Raw genomic sequence first — 12,754 nt, forward strand, 5'->3', positions numbered from 1 at the left:
TCCACAACATCAGCAATACACGTCCTTCTTCGCAGATCTTCGTTTCTTATTCGGTCCCGCAACGTCACTCCCAGCATAGACCATTCCATTCGTCTCTATGTCACTCACAATTTCGAAGCCGTAGTCTTGGTTAGAGTCAGAGTTTCCTCCCCATAGGTAATGACCGGTAATACGCATTGGTCAAATACTTTTTATGTGTGTTCAAATTCATCACCTTCATCTTAACAAAGAGTTCCGAAAGGGTTTGGTCATCTTCCCTCTTCAAATCCATTTTATTTTTGTGGCTTCTTACTTATTTTTTTTACAACCTAACATTTACTGTCTAAGCGTCTCCTATCAGGTCCCAATCATCTTAACCTATGCTCTCTCATTTTGGCATTATCTGTTGCCATTTCTAGACTACATATTTATGATAGGTTCATGTTAATTTTATTCTTTTTTGTCACTTCACTCGTCTATCTAGAGTATTCTTATTTCCGCATACATTTGGATGGTGTTGTGGATCTTCTTTTTTTCAGAGATACTTCGGGATTCCAAATACACATTTTGCGAACATTCCATGTCTTCATCGGAGTTGGAATAATAGTAACAATTTCGTGGGTTGGCTACCCGGGAGACGTTACAGTTTCATCCTCTTTCACCCCTGCCAGATTTTGATAGTCGAAATCCATGATAAATAGCTTCCATAAGTATGTGTACATGAACCATGATAAATATACTAAGGGCTATTACTGGGTTAGGTTTCCATCGTCTTCTTCATAGTATTTCACAGCCGAATGACTCGAGCCGATATTGCGAGTAGCGCCTTTGAGTATCTATTGTTAAACCTACATGAATCTTAGTTTCCCAAAACTCTAACCCAGTAATGACCCTACTGCTGCCTTATAAAATGTCGAAAGTTATTCGGCAATAGCAATTGCCGTTACTAAGTATACTAACAGCAATCAAGTAAGTTACTGTTACTATATACTTATTTAGTAGCGGAAATACTTCTTATGTCAGGATACTCTCATTGAGTTTTTGTAGCATTTTTATAATGTATATTATTTTAATGTATACCCACTATATTCTCCGGTGTCGCCGTTGATTGATCGGGGACTTCTTATTCAGTGTATTCGCAGCTAACTTGCATATCTGAAGGTCGTCCACTATCCGCCATCTACTACCACGCTGGTAGCCTGCAACTCAGCCTCAGGTTTAACATTATTGCACTGAACCTTAATGCAATCCTAGTTTTGAAATAAAAATTAGTCTCTCCCATACTTGTCCTAACACTAGTTGCTACTCCTTCATACATGTTTGTCACATTCTTTACATACTCCACATTAATACTAATCGTTTGTTTCTTTATTCCTATATTTTTCCATGACTTATAGTGAACATTGCATCTGTTGTTGATCTGACTTGCATAGGTTCAAACTATTTTCGGATACATTTTCGGATATTTAAGTTTTTTTATATAACATACTTACATGAACTACTTTCTCTCATATTTCCATTGTATAACTAAGTACGTAGGTTTATGGCTTTAAAATTTGTGCATTGTTGCTGTTGTTGATTTGTTGCTTTTGTAAAACGGTACTAATATACTACTCCTCCATTCGTTTGGTATTTGTTACATCTCCGTATTAAATAAGCCTGCTAGCCAAACTGTTTCTTTCTCTCTTAAAGTCGTTCACACTTTTGTATGGATATCATCTAACCAACTGCTTTACCTTTCTGTAGTTTTTGTGTTTTAAGTGTTTTAAGCAAGTTCTTCCACTGTTATTTTGTTGACTATTGCTGTTACTGCCCACAGCTTCTTTCCCCTCAAATTTTTTTATTTTCGTCTTAGATACATTTAATCTGATTGTGCAATACTACAGCACTAGTTAAATCAGGATCCAACCTGGTCTGGTTGTCAGTGGTTCCTGTCCATTGCCAATCGTTGCCAATTTGTTGGCCATTTCACCTCTCATTCTCGCCTACACCATTTTTTCTCATGTCGTGACCTAATCCCTACTTCTTCCTTTAGTATTATATGTCTTTTGTATATATCTAACTGTGGAAGATTTATTGTCTTATTTTTTTTACCTTATTATAAACATTTTTATATTTGTTAGTCATTTTTTACAATTTTTTAATTGAAATTTCTGAATTTATTATATTTAATTGTGTTGCTACTTCCTTGATTGTAAATACTTTCTATTTTTTTTTATCTCATGTAAATATAGGTATATACCATTTTAAATTTTAATTTTGATTGTGATTTTATGTTTATACTAGTGGACCAACTCGACATCGAGTTTTTTAAATGGAATTTTTATTTTGCGAGAAAAATATACAATATATACAATGACCGGAAGTAAAAATATTTTTATCAATAACTCAAAAACTATAAATGATAATTTCGTGAACTTACATTTTTGAACTCTACGTTGAATTCTCTATTGATTTGACTAATAAAAACGAAACCGGAAGTCGACCTCAAAACCGGAATGCAATTTTTAGTTCACCAAATGTCGACATGGATATCATGTAGCAGTTAACTTTGCATGCTGATCACGAATCCGGTGTCAGATTTGCTCTATCTTGACGTTTTATGCGCGTTTCGGGTCACTTCCGGTGTCAGATCGCAACCGGAAGTACATATTTAGATTCGTCTCGACGAGACCTTTCGATCCATATATACATTGTGGGGTCTAAAACTTAAAGTAAATTTTAACTTCCGGTCATCTTAAAACCGGAAGTGAATTTTTGTACCAAAAGTATATCTTGACAATCTCATACGTAATACTAATAATATTCCGAAAAAATATTATTATATTATCTAATATGGTTTTTGAGTAAAGTGGTGGACAAGAAAAGGGCTTAGCGTTTTAGTATATAAGATTTTCATTATTGCTGTAGATTTTGTTTGATTTTTGTTTTTTTTACAAAGTGGTTTACTTCAGTACTAATAATATCTTATATTTTGTTGAATTCGTCTTCTATGCTCTTGCTTTGTTCTGTCTATTTCTTTTTTTATTTTATTTTTTTTGTGCGCCTTATCTTATATAAGAGGATCCTCTATTTTTGCTTAAGTCCTTTATAATACTTATATCTTCCTTTTCCGATTATTTTTATCAGTTTTTATTTTTATTTTTATGTTATTAATATCAACCATTAATAAAAAATAGAATAAACATTTACTTCTCAAAATAGCCTCATTTTATTAATCATCCTTAAATGATCATCCTTGAATGATAAAGTTATTTATCTTAGATACTTTCTAGATTTGGATAGACATCTCAGTCTACATACTATCTCCAAGATTTATCACTTGAGAAAACTTAATACCAAAAATATTATTGTCTTTTGCCAGACGAAATGTAAGACATTTCTACATTATATTCCTTTCTTGATATTTTCTAAGATGCTATGGGATAAAATGCTATCAACGTAACAAATAAATAATAATAATCCCTCTCTACATATAAAGATCAGCATAGGAATATAGTAAAATAGTCTCAAATTTCTTGGATATACAGAAAATGGATATACAAGAATGTAACAGGACCACTCCTACGCCTAATTATTGTCCCCCATTTTTTTTTTATTCGAGGCAACATTTGGCTTTTAATTTTTAATTCAGCAACAGTTATCATAAATTATTTATTTTTCTAGATCCTTTAGAACGATGGTTGGGAGGAGTCTACGACTGGGGTAAAATGGCTTGGAAGTGGGCGGCTCCCGGAAAACCACTAGCTTATAATGGATTTTCAAAAGAAGTTAACCCTCAGGATCCCGAAACCTTAAGATGGCATTGCATTATAATGGATCCTACTCAACAGTACTTGTAAGCACATTTCTTTTATCTTTTATTTCTGATTATTGCATATTGCTTTTTGCGATTGGACCGCAAAAGTATTTATTAAATGTTTTTGTAATCTGGGGAATTCAATTAACAGTTTGTATATATTTAAAATGCGATATAATTGCTCGGATCTATATATTCTAGTAAAAAGTTCTAGCAAAGAATCATGTTGAACAACGTCATAGCAAAACTTCTTAGTTTTGTGACAGGATTTATGACAAAGATAATTTATGAGAGAATTATTTGTGACAGAAAATATTGGAAGTTTTCCAGTCGTAAGTGGTCCTAGACTATAACTGACACAGGTATTTTGTTTCAATTTAGTATGTATAATTTATGGCCGTCATTTATATTATACAATTTCATAATTTCATTTTATTTACATCTTTTAATTTTAACAATTTTCGTCTTGGCAACTCCACAAAAGAAATTAATGTTACTAATGCTTTGCAATATTTTATTATGTTATAGCAGTAAAATCGCATCCAATTTTGATATAATATATATATATATATATATATATATATATATATATATATATATATATATATATATATATATATATATATATATATATATATATATATATACCTTCTATCGAAGGTTGGAAATCATCATGGCTATGCGGACTGTGTTGACTGCTGCTCTAAAAAGTTCTGCACTACTGCATTCAAACCATTCCCTTAAATTCTTAAGCCAGGATATTCTTCGTCTTACCACATTTTGCTTTCCTCGGATATTGCCTTGCATTATAAGTTGTAATAATGCGTATTTTTGCCCTCTCATCGCATGTCCTAAGTACTCAAGTTGTCGTCTTTTGATAGTTAATATTATTTCCGCCTCATTTCCTATCCTTCTAGTTACTTCCACGTTTGACATTCTTTGAATCCATGATATTCCTAGGATTCTTCTGTAAAACCAAAATTCAAAGGCGGGTAACTTATTCAAATGGACTTGTTTTAGTGTCCAAGCCATAAAGAAGAGTAGAGAACACGTAACATTGAATCATTCTCAGGCGTAGTTCTAACCTTATATCTCGATAACAAAGAAACTTTTTAAGTTTAATGAATGATGCACGTGCTATTTCAATGCGTGTCCTAATTTCATTGGTTTGGTCTACATCTGATGTTATCCATATTCCTAAGAATTTATAGTTATTAACACTCTCAATTGCAGTATCTTCAATAGTCAGTTGGATATTTGCATGTACAGATTTAGTCATGATCATGCATTTAGTTTTCTTTAAATTTATCTTCAGTCCGTAAGGTGTTGCATTACGTTCTGTAAATCATTGTTGTTATCCGTCATTATTACTGTATCGTCTGCAAAACGTAAGTTATTCAAAACTTCTTCATTGATAGATATACCTTCTATTGAGTCTGAGAGCGCTTTTTGAAATACCGCTTCACTGTAGACATTGAAAAGTAGTGGGGATAGCACGCAACCCTGGCGGACTCCTCTCTGTATTTTGATATTTTGGGTGTACTGGTTGTCAACTCTTACCTTGGCAGTTTGATTCCAATATAAATTAGATATAATTTTCATATCATGACTGTCAATATTTTTGCTTTTTAATATATCTACAAGCTTTTTATGTTGAACCTTATCAAATGTATATATATATATACATATATATATATATATATATATATATATATATATATATATATATATATATATATATATATATATATGAAAACAATTGGAACTTTCAGCAAAAGCTTTCTACTCCTCTGATGAAATAAGCTAAATATTGTGATATCGTTTTAGCACAAATTAGTCAAATTTTTCAGGTATGAATCCGAATCAATAGACCGATATAACTGTTATTTCGGTATCTTTACTTCGTCAGTCGTTCGAGCTGATTCAGATTCAAACCGCAAAGTCAAACTAATGACTCCAAAATCTTCCCACTTTCTATTTTAATGGCGAGGTACGAGAACGATTTAGTAAAATAGCTCTCCGTTCCTCTGGGCTATCGAAATGTGCAAACGTTTGGAGCTCCGAGGAAAAGCTTGTTACTGCTCTGTTGAAAGAAGCTAAATATTATGACATTGAAGCACAAATTAGTCAAACTTTTTATGTCTGAATCTGAATCAATAGAACGATATAACTGTTATTTCAGGATCTGTATCTCGTCAGCCGTTCCTGCTAATTCATTTTAAACCGGAGAAGTAAAACTAATTTTTCCAAACTCTTCTCACTGAAAAGTTTGACTAATTTGTGCTCCAACGTCATAATATGCTGCGGACGAAGTGGCTGCGGACCCGCAAAATTTGCTAGACGTGAGTACTTGGAGAAGATCGGCGTGGGACTGGCAGGGTGGAGGCATAGTTTGAAGAAACCCAAGGAGAAACCCAAGGCTCGATTTGGGCTGTAGTGCCATTGGAGAGAGAGAGAATAAAGATTTTTGTTATCTGGTTTTATCACTGCTTCATTTGCATTGTATAAAACGTTAGTTTTATCTCTTCTCATTATATATCCTTGCATTTTAGGTATTTTGATTTATTATTACGTCAATATTGAGCTAATTATGAGTAAAAGTGGAATCAATGAGTGTTCAAGTTGGATCTTATGCCCTGCCAATATTGGTGGAGTTAGTTTCATGTTTATGGCCACTTGGATTTGATTTGCTGTATGTATAAATGATTTTCCTTTGATTTGACAAAGGCAGCATATGTTCAAAACCTGCCTGGCCCTTATTTTTTGTTCTATGAGCGTAAGACTATTGAAATATTAAGTTTTTAAAGGAGTTGGAATCTACAACAGATCTAGGCATCTGTGAAAGTCTACTAGCTGTTTAGGAGGTACATTTGTTATCTGGTCAAGCTCTAAAAAACTAAAAGAGAAATCAAACGATTTCTACCTGGCAAAACAGAGTAGTGGCTATACCGCTCTGAGGAGACCTAAAGAGGTCGAAATACGTATAAGCGGCTGTCGCTGCTCTGTATCAAAACAAAAATCTAATACCGTCATTATGTTTCATTATGCTCTAAAAAACTGTTTCAGATACGTACAGTATTGGCCAATAATTGCTCTGCATTTTCAGGCAATATGTTTATAGGTAATGGATTTTGACAAGAGCTATGACCTTGTAAATAACAGGTAAACTTGTGTACTGCATCAGCATGACTCATAGATCTTGTCAAAATCCATTACCTCTAGCTGTTTTCTTTGCATTTTTGCAGAATCTGTCCACTTTACCCAAATGATATCTGACTGGTTTATGATAATATTTGTTTTTCAGGGCATAATGTCTGCATTTCTCTTCATGGATTGCGTTGTTCCAATCCTTAAAATATCTAGTTGTCCAGTCAGGTCGCCGTGTTTCAGATCCTGAGCCCATATTAGCCTGAATAAACTTTCTAGAGTGATCCTTTTTACAGGTATGTGCAGGGAGGAAGGTCCAGCACTACCTCTAATCAACACTTAACAATTTTCAGTTGTTGGTAATTTACTAATAACTGTTTGTGTCCATTATTTCATCCTAGTTAAGGGATTTGATTTAAATTTTATTCGGGATAATATGAAATCCCATAATTTTTTTTTGTTTGCCGTTTTTGTTGGGCGTATTAGCTATAATTATGTTATATGACTGATTGATATGGTTAATTGATATTGAAGACATGATTTCAATTGTTTTTATTGAGTTGTCCTAATATCTGTATCTTAGAGGTGAGGTTAAATCTAACTTAAACTAATTAAATAAATGTTCATAGTTTAATTGAGAGCTGTCTATCTGTTCGGGTTAATATACAAGTTCGCTTTATCTGCAACACGGTACGATTTTGTACTATATCTTGCAATGTATATATTATACCTGACGTACATTTTTTTATTTAAGCTGGAGTTCACGTAGCTGTGTGGAACGAAAACACTACATCTGCCAAACTAGGCTTAAAACCGTTAATAATAGGGATAAGAAGAGACTTCAACGCCAATACAAGGCCAGCAAAGACAACCGACTGAATGAAATCCCCGTGCCATATATTCCCGATTTTCCTAATAATACTACTGCCCTGAAGTACAACGCCTTGCCGATCACCTATCACTTCGAAGTTAACGACAAACTCAGCGATAACGCTATGTTCGCCTACAAGAGCCCTGAATACAAGAAGCAAGTCAGAAGAAACGGACAAAGAAAAAAGAAATCCAATAGGTAACATTTTTATTCTTATAATGCGATCTCTAGTAATTCCCAACAGTATTTAAGATTCATAAAGATAGTTTGGAGTATTGTAATGTGTAAGATTTAGAAAAATAATTTTTGTTGTTTTTCTTTATCTATTGACCAAAACTGACGCTGCTAATCTTCTCCTTGTGTCTATCTATACTTATTTTCAATGTCCCATTTTACTTTAGATCAGTTTCAAAGAATTGTAATTTTTTGTTTATCGTTCTCTATACTGAGAATTGTATTTAACAAGATTCCCAGCTAGTAAGTACAACTATTCTTACTTCTTCTATTCATTTACTTTTGTACATTCATCTACATCTATTTTTTCTTGTTCTTTATTTTTACTCCTTTTATTTCTGTTATTTCGTTTAGTCTAAAACTTCTGTTCCAAATATCACCTGGTTCAGGTGACAAGGCATACAACTATTATCAGCATAGGGTATATACATAGCATAAATCGTCATTCTTTAATCTTTATTCTTAAGCTATTTTCTTTAAATTAAGTTTATTTTAAAGGAAAAATGTGGCTTGTTTCCAGTAAAAATAGCAAATTCCCTAATTACATTCTATATCGGGTCAAATTACTATCTATCCCGTTGTCCTGTCTAGGCATCTCCCACAAGGTCTTCTTTGGGCCTTTTCTACACCTTTTAAGAACTTTCAACAGCAATTCTTCACTTCGGGCGATTGTCATTTCGACATTAAACATGCCCCAACATCTTAACACATGCTCGCTCACTTTGTCATTAATTGGTGCAACCTCTAGACTTCTCTTTTTTGTGACTTCAACGTCCATGTAATCATTCTCATTTACACCACACATATTCGTCGTTCACCTTTATTTTTAACTGCAAAACATTCAGTACAATACATCACAGATGATCTTATGACAGTTTTATAGAATTTTCGTTTTAGTTTATTAATTTGGGATCTTTCTGTCACACAACACATCACGCCTTCTTTAATTTCATCCATCCTGATCCTAGATACATAAAGGTACTACTTTTAACAATCATCTCACTATCCAATGTTATACGTGGTATAATTCCAGTTGTAAATGACCATTTTATATAATACGATTTTATTATTAAACTGTTCCTCTAATTTCATTTCAGGATCTCCTATTATTATCTCATAAGCATACAATAATCATCAGGGAATTTCCCTTTTTCAGGATTTTTCATGTTACATGATACAACACTAAATCTGAAAATAGGTACTCACTGGGGACTTCTTTTTTATTCAACCCCCATTAGAGAACCTGTCAAGGAACTATATTATCTGCTTTCTCAAGATAAATAAATGCCATACTTTATTCCTGTATTTTTCCATCTGCTAGTTTATAATAAAAATTACTTTTACTTTCGACTTTAGTTCAACTAATTTTTTGTTAAATTCTTCGTTTAATAAACTGTCGAAGTATTTTTTTCATTGCTCCTTGACATCCTTTTCGTAAAAAACAACTTTACTTACTTTCATCTCGGATTTATATCTAATCTAGTTCCAAAGCCTACTCCTCCATGTATAAGTTCCATATCCTCTTTTGTCTAGTATCTACCTACATAATAATAAAATTTTAATATAATATATTAAATAATATATAATATTAAGTACCTACTCATACAATAAACATTTTGTTTTAGCTTGAGGCCAGTGAGACCAGTGAGACTGTCCAATGGTACTGTTATAGAGAGACCCAGAAAACGAGTGACTCACCGTAGAAGGAAACAAAGAAAGCCTGAAGATTTAGGAAAACCAACTTTAATCAAAAACATCAGGTGGAAGACATACAAAAAAACGGGAAATCTACCCAACCCGCTTTATCCAAGACCTATAGTCGAAGAATATAACTACGTTAAGGGTGGATGAACATATTAGCTTCATTTTAAATTTTGTATTAACTAATTATTGTTGAACCTGTTTCATTTTAACAGATAAAACAACTGAAGCCACTTTAAAATTTCAAAAGATGCTATTCGGATAACAAAAGTATTGTTCGTATTTATTTGAAATTAATGTTACTCACTCTCTAGCTATAGTTGATAATATTTTTACGTTAACTGAAAATTTAAAGTTAGTCAACACCAAAGTTTTTTATAGACGTGAACTATTAATTTATACATTGTTACGTCTAAGTCGGCAATTTTAACATTTTTCTGTATTACTGGTTGCATATAAAAGTTATAATTTAGATCTACGATTTTAGAACTTTGAACACGATTTTGGACAGATGATAAATCTATATAAAAACTACTGTCAACAGTTCTACTATTTTAATGTGTTTTGCCGTTTTCAAGTATGCGAAATACTTTTGTCACTTGTGCCTTTCGCAAAAAGTATTATATTTATTGTTGGTTGTATTACAATTAAAGTTGGTCTTAGCGATTTTCAAGTTTCTTCCCATCAAATTTTTCTGCCGTAGCAGACTTTTTGTTTAAGTTTTATTTTCATCATGGCGTTTACTTTTTTTAGGTACTTCATATTGCAGGCTTTTCTGTTTATAAAACAATAGCCATCTTTGTACCAAAATGACAGGTTGTCCAATATTCTTAAAACGTTAATATTTATACATTTCAGAAATACTTCGGAGCTACCTATGTTAGAGTTTGATTAAATACGATATTTTAATCACATTGTACAATTAGGTAAAAATGGAAAATGGCCTATTTCACTACAGCTTAGATTGGTAGATTGGATAGAACTATGTCCGTAGAAGAATAAAAACAAAATTACTCTTATTTCTCTAATTTAATACTGTCAACTATAGCTTTTGAATAAAAGTCATGTTTTTAAAAATCTGCTATTATTTTGACTATACGATGATTACGCTTCTGTATATAACCCTTTTTGTTTCACAATACTTTATTAGCTCTGTAATTAGATGTAAATATTATTTATTTTCTTTAGTGCTATTGTATTACTCTTTTTGTTAAAAATCTGATCAAATATTTTTAATTTAAATGTTATGTCCTAACCAAATACCACCAATAATTGCAGTTAAAGCTTTTTATTATTTTTATTTGTTCCTAAATATGTTTTTGTATTTGTAAGAGATATTAAATAAAAGCAAAGATAAATACTTGTTTCATTGTTAATTTAAAAATTTGAATCACTTATTTTTTCAGTTTTGAAGTTACATATTACATTGTTAACAATGTCTTTAGCTACAATCGTATTTTTATTACACGTATTTATTTCTTACCTAGTCTTTATGTTGGACTGTTTTTACATTATTAGCTGGGAAAATTTTCTTTTCTTCTTTGATTCTTTTTGCTAATCTATATGAAATTTGATCAAATAAAATCTTTTCCATGGATCCAATAATTTTAATTTCTGTTCTTTGTTTTGCCAATGATCTTGTTTCTTTGTATGTTTGTTGTTTGTTTCTTTTTGCAAAATTTACAGTCATTTAACCTTTCGATTATTTCCTACTTTGGATATCTTCTTCTTCTTTAAGTGCCGTCTCCTTTAAGAAGCTTGGCTATCATAACGGCTATGTTCACCTTTGATACTGCTGCTCTAAACAGCTCAACAGAATTACAATCGTACCATTGTCTCAAATTGTTTAACCAGACTATACATCGCCGGCCTATGCTTCTTCTGTCCAGTATTATTCTCTGTATGATCTGCAGCAATGCATATCTCTCATCTCTTATGACATGACCCATATACCACAATTTTCTTATTTTAATTGTATTTAATATCTGTGTTCATTTTTTTAAACGTCGTTGTTCGTAATCTTATCGACACAACTTATTTTTAAAATTCTTCTATAAGCCCATATCTCAAATGCTTCTATTCTGTTAGGTACTTATGTCCTTTTTTAGCGCCAAAGTCTACATTCCTTAATAAAACAGAAAATATCTACATAACACTTGATTGACGTGATTCCTATACGACGACGACATCGACCTGGTCGCTCTACAGGAAACACACTGCGCAACGGAAGAACAACTGCGAAAAAGGGGAAAAAACCTGGCTTCGAACTACTGGGTGCTACGTACCATCGATCATACGGCACAGCAACATACGTTAAACAAAACATAGAAAACGCCGTCCTTGTTTCCACGTGTACTGATGATGAAATTCACAATGTTGTTGTAAAAATTGGAAGCATCACCGTTACTAATACCTACAAACCACCGGCTATATCCTGGCCAGCTCAAGTCATCGACACACATCCGCACCCGTCAATATGTGAGCAGTGGAAATATAAACAATGCAACAGCAATGGGAATGCACTAGTAAAATGGGCGGAGGACGAACACCTATCACTAAAGTTTGCCGCTAAAGATCGACCTACATTGATGTCAGCAGCATGGAAGAAGGAGTACAATCCTGTTCTATGTTTTTTCCCTACAAATAAAAACGTGCAACCTCTAGCAGTCTCTCGAAAAGTAATGGACGACTTCCCACAGAGTCAACACCGCCCAGTGATCTTAGAGGCAGGAACCTAGATTCCTATAATCACATCCATTCCTTGCCCATGTTGAAATCTAAAGAAAGTCATTTGGGGTAGCTTTTCTGCGGAACTGGACAAGACTCTAGGCTGGATAACCCCTACCATCAGAAATTACAAAAGATTGGAAACTCATAACAAGTACAAAACAACAATTAATCCAAACACTATTGCTTCACATCTGGTATCGACATCTAGGGCCCCGAAAGGCAAGCCACACACAATCAAGGTAAAACGAGAGCTCAAATCTTTTAAATTACAATCTGCAGAAATCGAATACTCT

The 12,754-nt window shown here is 32.9% G+C and overlaps 1 protein-coding gene across 1 annotated transcript in view; it reads left to right on the forward strand.

Moving 5' to 3' along the window:
* Window positions 1-11,089, forward strand: part of LOC140437355 (uncharacterized) — a 234,471-nt gene extending 223,382 nt beyond the window's left edge. The window contains exons 6-8 of the mRNA XM_072526837.1: window positions 3,646-3,817; window positions 7,680-7,994; window positions 9,656-11,089. Coding sequence (XP_072382938.1) covers window positions 3,646-3,817; window positions 7,680-7,994; window positions 9,656-9,881 — 713 coding nt within the window. The 3' untranslated portion in view covers window positions 9,882-11,089. The remainder of the gene's footprint in view (window positions 1-3,645; window positions 3,818-7,679; window positions 7,995-9,655) is intronic.
* Window positions 11,090-12,754: the final 1,665 nt, after the last annotated feature.

Source organism: Diabrotica undecimpunctata, chromosome 3 (genome assembly GCF_040954645.1).
Source record: "Diabrotica undecimpunctata isolate CICGRU chromosome 3, icDiaUnde3, whole genome shotgun sequence".
NCBI classification, from domain to species: Eukaryota; Metazoa; Arthropoda; class Insecta; order Coleoptera; family Chrysomelidae; genus Diabrotica; species Diabrotica undecimpunctata.